At 38.6% G+C, this 20,425-nt stretch overlaps 1 protein-coding gene across 3 annotated transcripts in view; it reads right to left on the bottom strand.

Annotated features, from left to right (window-relative positions):
- The window catches only part of LOC131036929 (cation-chloride cotransporter 1), a 122,729-nt gene that overhangs the window by 1,687 nt on the left and 100,617 nt on the right, over positions 1-20,425 (bottom strand). For all 3 annotated transcript variants that reach the window (XM_057968939.2, XM_057968940.2, XM_057968941.2), the window contains exons 10-12: positions 1,662-1,856; positions 1,013-1,413; positions 536-697 (exon numbers count right to left, since the gene is read on the bottom strand). In XM_057968939.2, the coding sequence (XP_057824922.2) occupies positions 536-697; positions 1,013-1,413; positions 1,662-1,856 (758 nt within the window). The remainder of the gene's footprint in view (positions 1-535; positions 698-1,012; positions 1,414-1,661; positions 1,857-20,425) is intronic.

The raw sequence follows: 20,425 nt of genomic DNA, 5'->3' as shown, positions 1-20,425 counted from the left end.
CAAATGAATTTAATGATTACCGAATGAATGGTTTTCCAAGTGATTTTACAGTACGAATTAAAAATATAGAACAAAACTAAAAATTCAGGCATAAAAGAAAGGACAAAAACATTCTAAGATGTCTAATATGACAGGTCATACAAGTTATGTCTTAATTCACAAGACCAAATACTTGAAGGATGTGGCTCCCTCCAAATATGTGTAAATTTGTATTTATACTATTATAAGTGGAAGTTGCTTGCCGTAAAACAAGAAACTCCAAATGAAACCATGAGAAATTTGTGAAGTGTTTCTCATTAAATGATGATCTCCAACTACTTATACAATTTGCAGAATCCAGTAAATATGCTAAAATATCCATTATGGTTCTAGAATTAACCCTAAATTAATTTGCTATTTGCGAAAATTCAAGATCAGAAGATCAAACCTAATTAGTTAACTGTTTTCTAAGGTTTGTGGAGAACATGTACTGCAGATGATAGCACAAGCAAGTGAAAAAAGTTGTATCTTGAAGATAAATATATAGGAATATCACCTCCTAAGGACCGAAGACTTCGTAAAGCCAATTGAAAATATGCACTTTTGAAACCATCTCCCCAGTCACCAGCCTTCCCCTTGATACTCACGTAGTAGTATAATAGGGTCGCAAGTGCTAGTGAAATAATGGTGAAAAGCCAAGATATCAAGAACATGATAACTGCAGAACAGAAACCATCATCAAAACAATGATAAGACAGAATATGCCCTATTAGAATGCATACAATTCTAATAACTCAATGGAATTAGAGATTTCACTTTCAAATTGCAGTAATTTTTGAGCTGACAGAAATTTACAACCAATGATGTCTGATGTCATTTCTCCAAAAACATAAGACTTGGACTTTTCAAACAGTTAAATATGAAAATTTGGTAATACTGATTTATTCTATTTGCCACTACTAAGCAATCATGGAAATTGCATTTATGAGATTCCTGGACTGTATTCAGATCAAATGAGAGATGGAAGCTGTACCAATACATAGCACCGCACCAATAAGTGAAACACTCCAGTGGTGGAATTTCCATCTTGGACGCCAACTTGGTGCATCCAGAAGGTCCAAGAGAAAACATGATAAGTTCACACCAGCGTAGCATAGAAGATAGAACATGGTTATCACTGGTGTGATTAGATCAAGATTCCCAAGCACAACACAGAAAATGCAAATAAATGCTGTAAACAGTGTTGCAAGATGTGGTTCGATGCTGTCAGCAGCCTTGAAATACTTCAAAACTGGAAGAATATCATCATTAGCAATTGCTGCAAGCAGGCGTGGAGCACCTGAAATACTCTGAAGAGCTGCTCCAAGAGTAGATAATATAATACCAATGTAGATAATTGCTGGTACTGGCCAAGCCACTGTGGCCGTCAAAAGCCTGATCAAGCATATTAAATGCACAAATTATGAAATCTTGGGTAAGCATAATTTACTTGTTTGCAAGGCATTTTATAAACAATATAGGCAGTTTTCAACTTGCATTGCAACTGTCATGACAATCCACCTTCCAATTGAGGTCTAGACAAACATTACAATTCCATTAAGTTTATACAGTGTGCAATTGATGTATAAAACAGGAAAAAAAAGCTGTTGATTATCAGGAAGCATGATATTAGGAATGGATACCTGTCTGTTAAAAGTCCCTCTCTTGTGGCTATAGCTCCAAACAGCAATACAGAGATCAAATACATAACAGTAGTAGTAGCAATTGCCCACAATGTTCCAACTGGTATTGAGCGCTGAGTATCTCTCAAAGATGCAGACCGATTTGAACCAGCCATAATTCCAGTTACAGCAGGAAAAAATAGTCCTAGTAATGCCCTGAGGATAACAAAGACTTCAGTAAAAAAAATCATGTTTACTAGAGGAAGCAAACAAATTTAAATATTAGACAGGAATTAAATCATTAGTGCTAACACCCTCAACATCATAAAAAAAAATTCACAAATTCTACTGATAGAATAGAGAATCTCTAGTCAGAAAAACATTTGTAATGGGTTACAAGAGAAGACAATTTTGTATTCTTGTGGAACCTGGCCTTGGCAAACCCACATGGGACCCAAAATGGTTTCCAAGGTTCTCCTTTCAAGCAGGTTTGTAGTTTTACAGGAGACTAGAAATCAAGTGAATATCGCAATGAATATGTGTGTCTTAAGTGAATCATCACATCTTCAATGGAACAAGTAGGCATATAAGTGAAGAGCACATGGTTATATTGAGAGGGGGCGGGGGGAGGGGGGGTGCAGGGGGTGAATCAGTATAACACCCAATTTAATCTTTTTCAACTTCAATCACAAGTATATAACTTATCTCATTAACATATTCATTGCATACCAACATTCATGTTAACTAATATGAACACAAGATATATACGTGGAAACCCTTATGGGAGAAAACCATGGTAAATCAATGCTTTTATATGAAAATCTTCTTTTACAATGGTTGTAGGCACCAACCTACTAGAGGCACCAACCCCTAATTTTGTTTGTGAGCACCAACTCCCAAATCTGCTTTTGTGAGTGCCAACCCACTGGAAGCACCAACCTCCCAAATCTGATTTTGTGAGCACCAATCCACTAGAAGCACCAACTCCCACTTCAGAATTCGTGAGCACCAACCCACTTAACATAAATTTGATTTTCCACCTTTCCGCATATTCTCATATTTACATATACATTTTGTGCATGAATTCCCGTTTTATATTTGCATACATTCCTCTTTTATATCTTCATACATCTTTTTAAATCTGCAAATATTCCTCTTTGAAAACTCTTTGAAGAGTTGTAACTCTTTCCACAACTAATCACTTCTCTAAATGATGATCTTTTGAATGAATATTACTTTTAAATTTGCTTCTTAATCGCACCCTTTCATTTGCAAATACTAATTTTTGTTATTGCTGAGTGTCTTTTATTATATATATTTTCTTACAAGTTAATACCTTAATCACGTCTCTTTCCTTAGAACAATTGCACCCATTTTTTATTGTTTATTGCAATCAATAATCTTAATCATATTTTCACTGCATATTATTCATTTCAAAACATGAATCGTATTTCTTCATTAACTCATACTGTTTGAGAGATAATCACGCACCTCTTAACATTATAAGTCATGTTTTTGTTTAGCAAATATTGAGTGTATTTGTTATGTGATTAAGTCGTCTAATAAGAACAAGGATATACTGCACTTAATGCATTTGACTGCTGCCTTGTGAAGACTGTAATCGCTGCCAGCAATACCACTGCTGCCTTGTGAAGGCTCTAATCGCTGCCAGCAATACCACCGCTGCCTTGTGAAGACTCTAATCGCTGCCAGCCAACAACAGTGTTTGTTTACATTCAGACTGTCCTTTCAATATCAGTTTGAAGCAGTGTTCCACGGGCGTTGGGGACGGGGGGGACGGGTTTCCGGGATGGGGGGACCAAGGGCCTAAGTTTGGGGACGGCAGGGGGACGGCAGTGGGGGGGTGGTGGTGCTGATATAGTTATACATATACATATAGTACTTGAAAAACTAGTTTTGAAAAGATGTATGACAGTATAACAGTATAAGAATTACATTTCAAATGAAACTATAGGAAATTTGAAATACTAAATCTAAATACCAAGATTTCTTCAATGCTAATTGCTAATTGCTAAATAAAATTTTAAAAATGAAATTGTCAAATTGGAGATTTCTATTATATCGAAAAAGGAAAATATGAATATCTGATGCCATTGCAAAGTCTATAATAATAAAGATAATTACATGATTCATCATTACAATGAGTAGCCAAATACAAATACTAATAGCAATAGCATTACAAAAGAGACTAGAGTCAAAGACAAAACGACAAAACTCAAAATGTAGCTAATGGAGGCCTCTAATCATCTACGAACTCCTCCTCACTGGAACTGCTGGACTCCTGAAGATCAAGATCCCTCAAGCTCACACCAACTAGCCCTGCATCTGAAGTGGTAGGATCATCCTCATCAATCTGTGAAGGCTCCTCTGGCTCTACATCCCATCGTGCCGCCGGACTCTCCTTGTACACAAGTGTCTTGCGGTCCATGAGACGCAAAACACTGTGTACAGCCACAAGCTTCTCTGCTCTCTTAGAGGTAAGTTTGTTCCTCTTAAGAGAGTGGATGAAGCTATATGTAGACCAGTTCCTCTCAGCAACTGAAGAACTGGAAACCTAGGATAGCAAATGGATGGCTAGAGTGGTGGTCAAAGATTTCGAGCCATGACAATTCCACCACAAAAGTGGGTCCTCCTGTGCCATAGTTTCTATATCCATCTTTGCCGCATCTGAATAACCTCTAAGAGTGGCAAATCTTCCCCAATCAATGCGAATTGTGTCGGCATCTCTGGAATCAAACATCTTCTCTACGCACCTAAAGAAACCCGCCTTCACCTCATCATCCTGAATTGGTGTCACTCTACCCGGTCTAGACTTGTACCACTCAAGATTCAAGGCAAAGGCAGCCATATGCAAAGGAGTGTTCAACTCAGAGTTCCCAAACTCACCGCGAGTCAGGCGAGTTCGCCGAGTTGGCGAGTCGAGCCAAGCTCGGCGAGTTTTGCTGACTCGGGACTCGGACTTGGCGAGTTTTGACCATAACTCGCCTGACTCGCGAGTTATGGCAAAACTCGCCGAGTCCAAGCTCCAAGACTCGGCCACGACAGGTCAATGTTTTGACTTGTTTGACAAGTTAGTCTCTCCGCCAGGATTCATATATGGAATATAACATTTAAGTATAAGAAAGAGAACTCTTATACTTTAAGTTATATTCCATATATATTGTCAAGATGTTTGAGAGTGGTTTCGGACCTCCATGAGTTATAATGCAAAATATAGTTTTTGGAGGATCCTTCAAATTTCCAGACTTAGTCAAATTTCAGGCCATTCAAGGATCAGGATGACATTCTAGACTTTTAAGGCAAGTTCACTCTGACCTTGATGTAAGGACGTGACCTAGGCGGACACTATACATTCAACCAAGTTTTGATTTAGCAACTTGAAGCGTGACCAAATAGTACACAAAAACCCTAGGAATGATCTAAATAACCCCTAATCACTCAACTGACCTAACCTCCTTCACTCCACCTTGAGGAGATCCACCAGATTTGATGACCTTTGAGAAACTCAATCCCTTCAATGCAAAGGCTAAGACACTAAAACAACCAACAACAAAACTACAAGAGCTAACCCTAGAAAGCAAAAAGTGGGGGTCTTCATTTACAATGGGGCGATGTGTGAGTACCTCACAACAAGGATGTTTCTTAAAATTTTGAAAAAAGGGGGTGAGTTGGGGACATTTCCTACCTGTCTCCACATCCCAAAAAATCCCCCCATGGGGCACAAGGTTATTTTTGGCAAGGGACATGTCTCTGAGGAGCATATTTTCAAACCCTTCTGGCCTCACAATTCCCCCTTCCATCCAACATATATATTTAATGCTACCATACACATGCAATCCTTACAATTTCCAAGTGAAGATGTTCTTGATGTCTCATGTTGGTGCTCCCAAAATTTCAATTTGGCCAAAGAAAATACTAAACAGAAGCCCCAAACAAGTAGATACTCTACCAACATGCCTTTCATGGCATTACAAGCTAGCACACATTATAATTGAGCTTTATTCAATAATGGGTGCATGAAACAAGTTTTAAATTGTTAAAAATCTCTTAATTTCAAGGTTTTTTTAATTTTGCCGAGTCACTGCCGAGTCGTTGCCGAGTCATAGCCGAGTCATGAGTCGAGTCGGCCTTGCCGAGTCCAAGTCTGGGAACTTTGGTTCAACTTGTCCCATCTACACTGAACGATAGGCCGAATTTTCTCATTATAGAATGCTAGAGAGGGGTCCTTCACTCGCACAGCAACCCTCATTTGGTCAAGCATAGAGTCAATGCACTCATACACCTCTCCAAGGTTAGGTGCATCCCCATCCCCATATATGATCACCTGGAATACTAGAGAAATGATGGAGACAATGTATTTCGCATCAGTCCAAAACACATCACTCTTCACTATCTCCTTCACCCTTCTCCCCTCAACTGTCTTGGCCTCAGCCCACCTATTCCACTAATTAGTCATAACCATGAGTTGCAATGCCTATTGCAACTCAATCATTCTCTCCAAGAGAATGAAAAAGGATGCATATCTAGTCTCAACTGGTTTCAAGAACTCCTTCGTGAAGGTCCTGAAGAGTGCATGTGAAGTGTGGTGGTTGCAGATAAACATCTACACATCTCTCACATCGGTGACCACTCCTCTAATCCAGTCAATCATCCCCATGTCCTTGAGTGCATTGTTCATGGCATGCACACAACATGGGGTCCACCAAATGTGTCTATAGGCTGCCTCAATGAGTCTCCCTGCTGCTCTACACACATAGGCTGCATCTGTCACTACCTGTACCACATTTTGCGGCCCAACCTCCTCAATAGCCTCCCTGAGAACCTGAAACTGGAAATCAACATCTTTACAATGCCCTGTACAATCAATTGCTCTAAGGAAGTATGGGCCCTCTGCACATGTGACCATGATGTTGATGAGTGGACGATGGCTAATGTCCGTCCACCCATCCATAGCTATGCCGCACCCCAATGTCACCCAACATGCCTTCATCTTCTCCATCAAAATATTGATCTTGGAATAGCATTTATCCAAGATCGAGGTCCTCATTTTCGTCTCCCCTGGTGGCACATAAGATGGTCCTCCCTTCGCCACCATAGCCATCATTTCCCTATAATAAGGAGACCGTGTAACATGAAATGGAATGCCATTGGCAAAGAAGAACTTGCAAATGGATTCATCTATCTCATCTCTTAGCTGCACATTAAACATATCAGCAATGGGGTTACTCTGTGGTGTCTGCAACCTACGTTTCCCTGCTCAAGCGACACTAGAAGTGGAAGTGGATGCAGATCCAAATATCATTCCTCACGTCTGCAAAGCATGAGAAGTATGTGGCAGATTCTGGTTGTGTTGAAGGGCTGCCCTAGCAGACAAAGTAGTAGGCATTGAAATATTTGTATCATCTGGAACCCCCCAAAGCCTGTTAAACTCAATTTTGTACTATATATTTTTAGCTTCCTCCAAAAACTTACAATGTCTCACACCTTTTCCTATCCAAAAAAGAAAGTGTGCATTCACCCTACTAATGCGACCAAACCATTCAGTGTCACAAATGTTGCACTTCCACTTCTTTGTTCCCCCACTTGAATGTGATGTGCCTTGTACGGATATACTTGAAGCAAATTGTTTGAGAGGAGACTTAGGATCAAAAGGACCCCTAGCATACGGTGCCAACAACTCTGAAGGGCAACCTGTACTAGCTGGTGCACTTGCCATAGAACTAGATTGGGCTCCGAGATCAGCCCCATGGTCACCCCCCTCATTTTCAGGTTCAAATTCTGAATCATTCTCACTATGAGAATGGATTTCCATCTCATCCTCGCTCATGCCTTGGGAGCTCATTGTGAAATTGACACTGCATTTCACAAAATAAAAATAAAAATAAAATCAGCCTAGTTTCAAAAATAATGTTATTTTCCTATTCATCTCAAAATGAGATTTGATGTTGAATCTTGAGGGCGAAATGATGAATGGATTCATTCATCATTTCGCCCTCCATTCATCATTTCGCCCTCAAGATTCAACATCAAATCTCATTTTGAGATGAATAGGAAAAAAAAATAAAAATTTAAAGCTAAACAAACAAAGAACAAAAAATGACATTGAAAATCAAAAAATAAAACCAAAAAAAAAAGAAAAATGCTACCTTGTGCTTGAAAAATCTCTCCAAAATGCAGTAGAATCTTCTTCCTCCTCTTCTTCTTGCTACTTCTCACTCCTATGATCCTATCACACTTGCAATCACTTTTCTCACCCCTTCAATCAGTCTTCTACAAGTTTTTCCTCCTCTTCAGCTTGCTGGTAAAAAAATCAGTCTTTCAAAATGAGAGTGAAATGAATAAAAAACATGGTTTTGTGTTGTTTTGGGGGAAAGGGTGGGGCCCACGTCCAATTAGGGTTACCCCTTAAACTCCCCAAAAAGTTATTTTTTTTTTTAAATTTTCATTTCAAAGCAAGGAAAACACATGGGACGACGGGAGACGCCCAGACGTCTCCCAAGGAGACATGGAGATGTCTCCATGTCTCCTTGGGAGAAACGGAGACATCTCCCCGTCTCCAGCGGCGTTTGGGTGGCGGTGGCGAGACAATGAGGGACGTCACGTCCTTGTCCCCCCGTCTCCAAGATGCAGCCAAAAAGGGGGGGGGACGCGACGTGTTATTTCTTTTCTTGACATTCAACATGTACATGAGGCTTTTTAATTAACTTCATTAACATTTCTGCACTATATAGTCATTTTTGTCGCTGTCTTAAGAATCATTGTATGTTCTTAAAAAATTAAATCAGTTGTGGTATACATGAGTTGGTCCAGCATGTTCATATACTGTTGCATATTAACCAATTCCACTTTTGATGAATCACTAAAACTAAATCGATGTTCTTCATCTTGTAGTTTCCATAGCTGTTGTATTATATAAGTCGCTGTAGCATTGGACCATGTTGGACATAATCTTTTATTTCCAACTTCTATCGCTGCCTTTGATAATGACTTCAATATCCACATGTAATAATCATCATTGGATATCTCAGCTCATAATATCCATTTGCATGTTTTCGGCCTGTACTCATTAACTGTCGCTACCTTTGATTTTATGCACTCGACAATATAAAAAACATCAGTCGATGTGTTAAATTACTACATGAACTTCTGCATACAACCGCTGCAAACTTTATTCAATTCATATCGTTTATATTTGAAAGTATAATCGCTGTCTTCAACATTCAATTGGAATCACTGTCTTGCTAAAGTTGGCTAAACGTATTGGTTCCTTTATTTATTCTTGAAGTCGCATATACAATAATTGAAGACATCAGCCACATTATGTCTTTTGTCTCATACAAGTCAATTCTTACATAGTCAACCATTCAAGTCATCGTTCTCTTCATATCATTTATACCAGCCACACTCTTAAATACAAGCGTTGCTTTCACATACCTCATTGCTTGTCTCAATCAAATCTTCAATATGCTCTCGCTGCTCATTCTCTACAATTCACTGCTTTCTTATTACTAAAATTTTCAATGAAGCCGCAACTATTACCATGTGTAATCGCTGCCCATAGAAATTTCTTAAGTCTTCTCATTTTTATCTGTAAACTTGGCTGAATATCGTAGCATCTTTGTTGATACGGAATCACTGATCAATGTTCCACGGAAACGTGTTTCCACCCCTCCAGGCCCAAGTCCCCCCGTCCCCAAAACTCGTCCCCGAAACTTTTTCCCTTTATCCCCCCATCCTCGAAGCCCGTCCCCCCGTCTCCCCGTCCCTAACAACCATGCATTTTGTGTTCGTTCATACAAAAAACATGTATATATATATATGCAGCCTCAAAGCAGAAAGTTTAGAATACCACATGGCATCATATTGTCAACAAAACCACCATAAAGTCCAAGGAGACTTGGTGATGTGTCCCTGACCTTTTTTGTCACATTCCCATTTCCAAAACCTTCCAAGGATGGGGGGATGCTGTTAATTTTAGTAATCAGACGGAAAGAAAATAACAAAGAAAATATAAATGCAACACATAACACAATGCTATCCTGGGAAAACCTCCCTCTTGGAGGTGAAAAACCCAGCAAGAAATCTCAGATCCGATTAGGTTAAATATAACAGCAAATTACAACATAGCTCCTCTAGGGCATAAAAGTAACTTATTTGATTCACAACTCAGATTAGATTTGATCAACTTGCCCAGAATGCAGATTTCAGACCATATGGCGATATCCACATGCCCTAGAATGAATGTCTTCAGGTCTGGAGCAGATTCAGCAACCTTGAATCAGGTTCAGCACCCTTGATGCAGGTTCGACAACCTAGGAGCAGGCTCAGTAGACTTAAGAGAAAATTCGGCAGGCCTGAGAATAAGTTTGCCCAGTTAGAAGATGATTCACTGAATAGTTCGCTGCCTTAGATGATTAATTCGTTGTTTAGGAAGTTCGCACAGCAGAGCAAAGGTAGGAGTATTCGCTTGGTTGATTGCCTTTGTGATCCTCAAATGATCTTACTTATATATGAGTTCAAGCCCACAACAAACCTTGGTCGGCCTTATTCATTTTGGTGCCAAGTCACGAGAAATTGAATACTTTATCTACAAGTTACATTTAATAGGTCTTGACCTATTTTCAATTTACAAATTATATATTAATCATTCGCCCTATTTAGGGCCTGCCCTTAATCGGATATTACAACTGAGATTTCTAAATGTCAAGGCTGACAAGCCACTTGACATTTTGTGCACTAGGTCGACCCTAGAAGGGATCCGACCTAGCTACATAACAACACTCCCTCTTAGCTAAGGAGGATTTCTTCTGAATGACCAAGTCACATAGTGACTCCCACCATGGCTACTCCTATGGATTAAAGACATAAGTGCTTATTGTCATGACGTTCACCATTCCTAGAATGTGAACAAGCAAATCATGGAATTTCTTCCATGACATCCACCATACATACTCGCAGAGGGTGGATCCACCGTGCCTACTCGCAGAGGGTGGAAGAGGGCTTTCACTTCAAACTTCTCCCAGAGAAGAGTGCATCTCCACCATGCCTACTCGCAGAGGGTGGATCCACCATACCTACTCGCAGAGGGTGGAACGAGGGCTTTCACCTCAGACTTCTCCCAGAGAGGAATGCTTCACCACCATACCTACTCGTAGAGGGTGGATCCACCATACCTACTCGCAGAGGGTGGAACGAGGGCTTTCACCTCAAACTTCTCCCAGAGAAGAATGCATTAACCAAAAAATGTGGCTTCCTCTGAAGCTGAAAGAAACTGGCTCCCTCTGAGCTTGACAAGCTCCCTCTGAAGCTAAAGATGTCAAGCTCCCTCTAACATTTCCTCCTTTTAGAAAAGGAAGTCTTCATTTGACCTTTGATCCTCCTAAGATGTCCCTATGCCAACTTCTGCAGAAGAAACAAGAGGAGTAGACCTGAATTTGCAATCCCGAGCAAAATGACCATACTTGTCACACTTAAAGCACTGGATGTGAGATGAGTCCTTCCTTTTTGATTTAGGGGCAGGATCTGAATCTTTGTCTCTATCCCACTTCCTTCCTTTGCCTTTAACCATATGCGACGCAAGGACTTGATTTTCTACATCATAATGATCACACTCAATTCCTCTTGCTATCAACCGTAACTCTTCTTGTATGCAATCTGCTCTCAAACGATCGAACTTGGGACATTCTGATCTTGCACTAATTCCTTGAATGTAAGACTCTCAAGATGTCGAAAGACCATTGAGAGCAAGCATGGTCAAGTCACTGTCATCAACAACCTTCCCAATGGATGAGAGCTGATCTCTCAAATCAGAAATCCTCATGAAGTATGCTATGACGGATTCACCTTTCATCATCTCAATGTGATGAAGTTGCTGCTTCAAAGCTAGGGCACGACTGGTGTTGTTGATTCTGTACATCTCTTCCAATGTCTTGAACATTTCGCTGGCAGTCTTCAGCTTGGAGATGATAGGTACAATATGATCCTTCACGGAGTCAACCAACATTCTCTGAGCTTCAAAATCTTTCTTCCTCCATGAAGTCTTTTCCTTTTTTGCCTCAGGTTCAATGGATGATCTCTCCACAAAGTCTGCAAGATCACTTCCATTCAATGCAAGCATAATTCGGAATCTCCATGACATGAAGTTGGATGCACCATCCAATCTATCTTCAACCCTGAGACAGTTCAACATTTTGAATGAAGTGATAAGAGCAAATAGGAAGAGGAGGAACAACTACAATCAATTTGATTACCCCTAATTCAAACCAAGCTCTGATACCATGTTAATTTTAGTAATCAGACTGAAAGAAAATAACAAAGAAAATATAAATGCAACACATAACACAATGCTATCCTAGGAAAACCTCCCTCTTGGAGGTGAAAAACCCAACAAGAAATCTCAGATCCAATTAGGTTAAATATAACAGAAAATTACAACATAGCTCCTCTAGAGCATACAAGTAACTTATCTGATTCACAACTCAAATTAGACTTGATCAACTTGCCCAGAATGCAGATTTGAGACCATATGGCGATATTCGCATGCCCTAGGATGAATGTCTTCAGGTCTGGAGCAGATTCAGCAACCTTGAATCAGGTTCAGCACCCTTGATGCAAGTTCAACACTCTAGGAGCAGGCTCAGTAGACTTAAGAGCGGATTCGGAAGGCCTGATTATAAGTTCGCCCAATTAGAAGATGATTCACTGAATAGTTCACTGCCTTAGATGATTAATTTGTTGTTTAGGAAGTTCGCACAACAAAGTAGAGGTAGGAGTATTTGCTTGGTTGATTGCCTTTGTGATCCTCAAATGATCTTACTTATATATGAGTTCAAGCCCACAACAAACCTTGGTCAGCCTTATTCATTTTGGCGCCAAGTCACAAGAATTTGAATAATTTATCTACAAGTTACATTGAATAGATCTTGACCTATTTTCAATTTACAAGTTATATATTAATCATTCGCCCTATTTAGGGCATGTCCTTAATCGGATATTACAACTGAGATTTCTAAATGTCAAGGCCAACAGGCCACTTGACATTTTGTGCACTAGGTCGGCCCTAGAAGGGATCCGACCTAGCTACATAACAACAGATGCATCTAGGACATCCCCAAGCTGTCCCTAGAAAACCACAAATCTCCAGAAATATCTCTGAAACACAGGGATGGGAATAAAATGCAAAGGGAATGGCCAGCCGTACCCTTTATTTTCAACCCATTGGAAACAAAAATTAAAACACTTGATAAAACATTAATTTATTCATTTTTGGTGGGCCCACATACCCTAGGTCACTCTAAATGGGAAAAACAGCCTCATTTGAATGCACTTGATTTCATTTTATGTTTTTCAAAAAAAAAAATTGCAGGTTGTAATAGAGTTCAAAGTTGAAGGAGAAACATTTTTTTTTTTATCAAGGTTTGAAGTTGTAACTTGTAAAAGAGGTTGAATCCAAGGCATATTTGGTAGTGGAACAACAATTTCTTGAAAGAGGTAAGTCATTGTATCTTTCTATTTTTTATTTTTTATTTTTTTTCAAAGCTTAAAGTAAGAAATGTCAAAAATATTTTATTTTATTTTCATTTTTCAGTAGTGACAATGAAGTGGAAGAAATTCAGAAAAGTGCAAGAGTTTCTGCCTCATAAGCTTGTGCAAGTGTCGGGACTGGAGGTGAATGGGCACCAAATCCATTTGGGTGCCCTTCAATTCTCTCGAAACCTTATGCAATGGGCCCTTTTAACCAAAAAAATAAACTTTCTCCAACTTGTGACAACCATAAATACCGGAAGTAAAAATTCAAGGGGGAGTAAGGTGTGGTTGTGTCACATTTGGAAGACAAATTTTAGAGAGAGCTACACAAGGGTACAGTCTCATTTCTTGGTTGTTACAGGTTGTGGAATTAAAGTTTGTCAAAACATAAAAGAGGATGAGAATGTAGAGGCTCATAGATTGCAAATGGAAGCAGAAATAAGGGATAAAGGTGTAACAATGGCAATATATTCTTCTACAAGTGGACAATCATCTATGCCTCTGCCATCCCTAGTTGGTAGTAGTAATAGTGATATTGTCACAAGAGAAAAGAGGAAGTATGTTTATTGTGCAAGCATGCGATGCAACAAAGTCTTCCATTGCCAAATTCTTTTATGCCCATACCATCCCATTTCATGTAGCCCATTCCTCTTATTTCAAAGAAATGACCAAATATGTAGCCTCTATTAGTCCCTCATTCATACCCAATGGAGATCATAAACTACGCACTACCCTCCTAAGCAAGGGGTATTTATAAATTAATTTGCTAATGGCCGATATGAAGCAAGCTTGGAATAGGACATAATGTTCCATGATGATGGATGGGTGGACTGATATTAGACATCGACCACTCATCAATATCATAGTCACATGTCCAGTTGGCTCTTATTTAACATTTTGAGAGAGCCCATAGAGGAGGTTGGGGCCTCAAATGTTGTACAAGTGGTCACTAATGTTAAAGTGAATCAGATTTATATATAGGTAATTTTTTAAATTATAATATAGTAATTATGCACAAAGATGTCAACTGCTGTAAATGCAATGATATTGACTGCTGTATGTTATCACAACAATATTGATTGCTCCTGTTTATCACATCAACTTCGTCTTCACTCTGAGTAGTCGCAGATTACAATGTATAGATAAATATAGATTCACACACAAGTATTTTATCGCTTCCATGGCTGTCTCTCTTTTCACATATATTAGTATATTGATCTGCTCTATATTTTCTCGTTGTATCGTTCTCAGTAAATCATATTATCTATACATATGACATCCACGGGCTTCCTTAAGAGAGTCGTGTCCCTTTAACATGAAGTGGTGGCCAGAGAAGACTTGTAACGATTCATTACTGAATCGGAATACTAACTAACACGAATTTGCCATTAGTAGTCATGGAGTCACACACATGACACTAATCATGAACCATATCAGATTAATAAAATTGTATTAATAAGAGTTTACACTTTAAACATCTTAGAGAATACATTAGTACTATGAAAACAAATCAATGTTGCTGAGACTCAATCTCAGCTAGAGCTACATTTTCTAACATACCAAGCTTACCTCGAAAGTATGCAAACTTTATTCTAGCAAGAGGCTTGGTGAGGATATCTACAGTCTGTTCATCCGTACTAACATATCTCAACTGAATAACATTCCTTTCCACCATGTCTCTAACATAATGATAAGGAATCTCCACATGCTTTGTTTTGTCATGAAACATAGGATTGACAAAAAGCTTTATACAACTCTGATTGTCACACAATGGATGATAGTAGGGTCTAATGATTGTCCAAACAATCCTACAAGAAGTTTTCTGAGCCACACAGCTTCTCGAGCCCCCATGGATGCTGCAATATACTCTGCTTCTGTGGAGCTGAGTGCAACTGAAGATTGCTTCCTACTGAACCAGGAGACCATAGCTGAACCCAAACTGAAACAACACCTGGATGTGCTTTTTCGATCAATTACACTCCCAGCCCAATTAGAATCCGTATACCCATGAAGGTGCAGGTCCACATCATCATATTTTAAACCATATCCAATTGTGCCACGTAGGTATCTCAGTATATGCTTTGCCACAACCAAATGTATTTGTCTTGGTTCACTCATGAACTAACTAAGTGCACTCACTGCATAACAAATATTTGGTCTAGTGTTGACCAAACACATCAAGGACCCAATCATTTGCATGTAAAGAGTGGGATCTGCCAAGTCTGAATAAAATGCATCTTCTCTTAACTTATGCAAGTTTGTTTCCATAGGTGTGACCATGGATTTACAATCCATCATTCCAAACCTTTTCAGAATGTCAATAGTATACTTTCCTTGACTCATAATGATTCCATCAGATTTTTGCCATACTTCTAAACCGAGGAAATAGTGCAATAGACCTAAATCTTTCATATCAAATTCAGATGCTAACTCTTACATTTGATAATGAGATGATCTTCTCCTGTAATTAATAGGTCATCAACATAAAGAATTAGGATTAATATTTCTCCATTAATTACCTTGAAATATAGGTTGGAATCTGCATCATTCTTGGAGAAACCCAAGCCCAAAAGGCAATGGTCAATCCTCTCATACTAAGCACGAGGAGCCTGTTTAAGACCATACAATGCCTTCTTTAATTTACAAACATGAGACTCCTTCCCATGAATCATGAAACCCTCAAGTTGCTCAATGTAGACCTCTTCCTCAATCACACAATTGAGAAAGGTCGTCTTTACATCCACTTGATGGATTTTCCACCCTTTAGATGCAGCAATAGCAATCACGGTTCTGACAGAAGTATATTGGGCAACAAGAGCAAAAGTTTCTTCGTAGTCAATTCCCTCCTTTTGAGACAAATTTGGCTTTATATTTTTCTATACTACCATCAGCAGCATGTTTAATTTTGAAGAACCATTTAGAGGAAACAACTGATTTACCTTTTGGTCTAGGAACAATGTCCCAAACATCATTCTTTAGAATAGATTGGTATTCTTCTGTCATAGCATCTTTCCAAACTTGAAGACTAGAGGCTTCCTCAACACTAGTGGGTTTTGACTCAATTATTTCACTCATTAATGCAACATAGCTGGAGAATCTGTGTGGCCTTTTACTTTCCCTGAAGATTCCTTTTGGTGTTGCAAAGCCTTTAGCCTCTTGCATCATTTTTCTTGCCCAAAGAGGTCTTTTCCGGTTTACAACAATGTCTCTAGGCCCATCAGTAGGATCCAAGGGTTCGTTTGGATTAACATCTTCCACAAGTTCACGAGTCCCCCTTTGAATCTCATGAGTATGGTCTTCTTCCATACTTTGAGGAGGTTCTTGATCTTCAATGTCTATCTCATGGATATCCTTGGATTTTATGAATGCAATATCTTCTTCAAAGATTACATCCCTACTTAACTCAGTCATTTTTTGTCCTGGAATATAGATCCTATAGGCTTTAGATGTTTCACTGTAGCCTACAAAAATTCCCTTCTTGCCTGAAGGTTCTAGTTTTGATCTTTTATCTTTAGGTATGTGTATGTATATTGGGCAACCAAAGATTCTCAAGTGGCTTACATCAGGTTTTACTCCTATGAATGCTTCCTTGGGTGTTTTATTTCCCAAAATGTTGTGAGGGCTTCTATTTTGAATATAAACAGCAGTTCTAGAAGCTTCAGCCCAAAAAGAGGTATGAAGATTTTGGTCATGAATCATGGCTTTGGCTGATTCTACAATGGTCCTATTTTTCCTTTCTACCACACCATTTTGTTTAGGGTTATAGGGTACACTAAAATCCCTCTTAATCCAAGCATCACTACAAAAGTTTTTGAAGTTATTAGAGGTATACTCTCCTCCATTATCTGATCTTAAGGTTTTGATTATTTTCCCTCACATATTTTCAACTAGGGCTTTGAATTCTTTAAACCTCATTAGTACTTCATCAGATTCTTTACTTTTCAAAAAATATATCCAAGTTTTCTTAGAATAGTCATCAATGAAAGTAACATAGTACAAGAACCCACCTAAGGAAGCTACTCTCATAGGCCCACATAAGTTTGAATGAATAAGTTCTAAAACATATTTAGATCTACTTTCACTGTTATGAAAAGTACCTTTAATGTTCTTCCCCAAGGCACATCCTTTGCAAGTTCCTTCACGATCTTGGTTAATCTTGGGAAGTCCAGTCACCATCTTTTCCATCGATGGTAGAGCACGAAAATGAAGATGTCACAATCTTCTATGCCAAATCTCACGTGTTTGAAGAATCATGAATTAGTGCTTGAGAAGTAGTGCAAAGTTGATAGAGACACCCATGGCGAACTCCTACAGTTTGAGCCTTATTGATGTTTGTCTTCTTGGGCCATGCTAGGACCTTGCCATCCATGAAAGCAATTCGATAGCCTTTGTCTTCCAAGGCTGATATGCAGATCAAGTTTCGTTTGATCCTTGGTACGAATAATACATCAGTCAATTGTATAGAGATGCCTGAATTTAGTTGTAAAGTAGAGGTCCCAACTCCTTTTACTGAATAGCTAGAGTCATCTCCAATGGTAACTTTCTCATTTGATGTATTCTCCACCAAGTTATCTAGATGTTCTCTGAATCTCGTAATGTGGCATGATGCCCCACTATCAATTATCCACGTGTTGTGACCGGTAGCCACATGACTTGAAAGAGCTGAATAGAAGATGAATCCATCTAAATCTCCTTGAGGAAGGGATTCGTCAACATGTGCAATGGAAGCTTGAGGCATGGTCCTGGTAGGACATTTCATGGCATAGTGACCATATTTGTCACATCTGAAACATTGTACTTTTGACATATCCTTCCTTCTCTTGGACGTAGAAACACCATTTGATTCTTTGTCTTTCTTCCTTTTGAAGTATCCTTTCTTTCCCTTCTTCTTGGTGGAGTGTGTGGCTAGTACATGAATGTCCTCATTCGTGGAGCTTTGTCCAATCCCTCTTGTGATTAGTCTCGACTCTTCTTGAATGCAATCAGTTTTTAGACGATCAAACATAGGAAGTTTAGATCGTGCACTTATCCCCTGAATGAATGATTCCCAAGAAGAAGGCAGACCATTGAGGGCCAACATGGTTAACTCTTTACTTTCAATTGTGTGACCAATGGTGGAGAGTTGGTCTCTTAGTTCTGTTATCCTCATGAAGTATGCGGTGACAGTTTCACCTTGATCATTTTAACATGGTGGAGTTGTTGCTTTAATGCAAGAGCTCTACTAGTGTTATTTATCTCATAAATACTTTCTAATGATTTGAACATATCATAGGCCGTTTCCAATTTTGAGATAATAGGTACAATATGATCTTTCACTGCATTCACCAACATTTTCATAGCTTTATTGTTCTTTTTCATCCATTGGAGTTTTTCACTTTCTTCATCAGGTTCAGGTATAGCTTTCTTTACGAATTCATCTAATTCGTTGTCTCTTAAAGCAAGCATGATCCTAAACTTCCAAGATACAAAGTTGGAAGCTCCTTCAAGACAATCCTCAAATCTAACACCATTCACCATTTTGATGTAAAGAAGGGAGTTGAGGAATTCGAGGATATATGGAGAGTAGTCTTGCCTAAATAAATCTGATCTGATCTTTTCCTTATGCTGGCTCTGATACCAAGTTAAAGTGGATCAGATTTATATATAGGTCATTTTTTTAATTATAATATAGTAATTATGCACAAAGATGTCAACTGCTGTAAGTGCAATGATATTGACTGTTGTATGTTATCACAACAATATTGATTGCTCCTGTTTATCACATCAACTTTGTCTTCGCTCTGAGTAGTCGCAGATTACAATGTATAGATAAATATAGATTCACACACAAGTATTTTATCGCTTCCACGGCTGTCTCTCTTTCCGCATATATTACTATATTGATCTGCTCTATATTTTCTCGTTGTATCATTCTAAGTAAATCATATTATCTATACATATGACATCCACGGGCTTCCTTAAGAGAGTTGTGTCCCTTTAACACGAAGTGGTGGCCAGAGAAGACTTGTAACGATTCATCACTGAATTGGAATACTAACTAACACGAATTTGCCATTAGTTAAACATAAGTTATCACCATCGGTCATTAACAATCAATTAATATAGAATAGAAATCGATTTCTATTAAATCGATAATAGATGTAAACTGATAGCAATAGAAATAGATGACAAGCAGATAAAGATTAATGACTAATCCGAAGACAGATTCTAATGATAAGAACAGCCATTCAAACGTCTAAGGCCGATAGGCCAATTAGACCGTTTGAATTGTATAGTCTTGATAAGTGAGTTCCGACCGAAGCTATACACATTCAACAACTAATTCAGCATATATACGCAAGTTGGTTGGTATGATGGTGGAAGGTGCTTACATGTCATGTCCCCACTATCAACAACCTCTTACCTCAGAAGAGATAGAAAGAAATAAATTTAAGAACATCTTTGATTAGAAATCGTCTCATTTATGAGACTTCACCATTTCTTAAGTCAACTGCGAATTATTCCTAAAGCACAGTTATTCCTAACTACGAGGAATTAAGAACAGGCACACGATCAAGTGGAAGAAAATCATCATGCCTTTGCCTTTGATAACAATTAGTAATCAAAGAAAATCATCTTTAAAAGATTTCATGATATCCTACTCTAATACGGTGACAAGGAAACAAGTTAAAACAGTTAAGTGATTTATTAACTATAAAAAGGTACGCATGAGGATGACAGGGCAATGGCTGAAAGAATGAGGCCGCGATCACAAATAAAGAGACACCACCTTTCAGAAGAAGGATGTGGCTATGAAAAGAGTTGACCCTCCAAGACCGGTGGAGGAGTATATATTGCCAATCGATACTCAATGAGAACGAGGAACAATGGGAACATATATAACATAAGGGGTTAAAGTTTCAGATATACAGACATTACACTTTGCACCAATAATTCGGTATGAAGACTAAATGCCTATGATATTAAAGAAAAAGAAAAGGATATCCATAGGAGATATCAGTAAGACACTACACCATTATGCTATAGCTGGTACGCTGAAATACTTACTATTATAATTCTGATCATTCATTCTAATAACACTATCAATAATGGATTACATAACAGAAAAGAACTCTTAAGTAAATGTTAAGAAGAATCTATATAAATATGGTTCAATTCTTGTTATTTCTGCAGTACCTATGAAGAGGGGGTCTGATTTGTTCTCAGGGAGGGGCAGTCTAAATCCAACCAATAGGGTG

Source organism: Cryptomeria japonica, chromosome 11 (assembly GCF_030272615.1).
Source record: "Cryptomeria japonica chromosome 11, Sugi_1.0, whole genome shotgun sequence".
Classification (NCBI taxonomy): domain Eukaryota; kingdom Viridiplantae; phylum Streptophyta; class Pinopsida; order Cupressales; family Cupressaceae; genus Cryptomeria; species Cryptomeria japonica.
The sequence above is the reverse complement of the archived record's forward strand: the minus strand, read 5'-3'. Positions and strand labels throughout refer to the sequence as shown.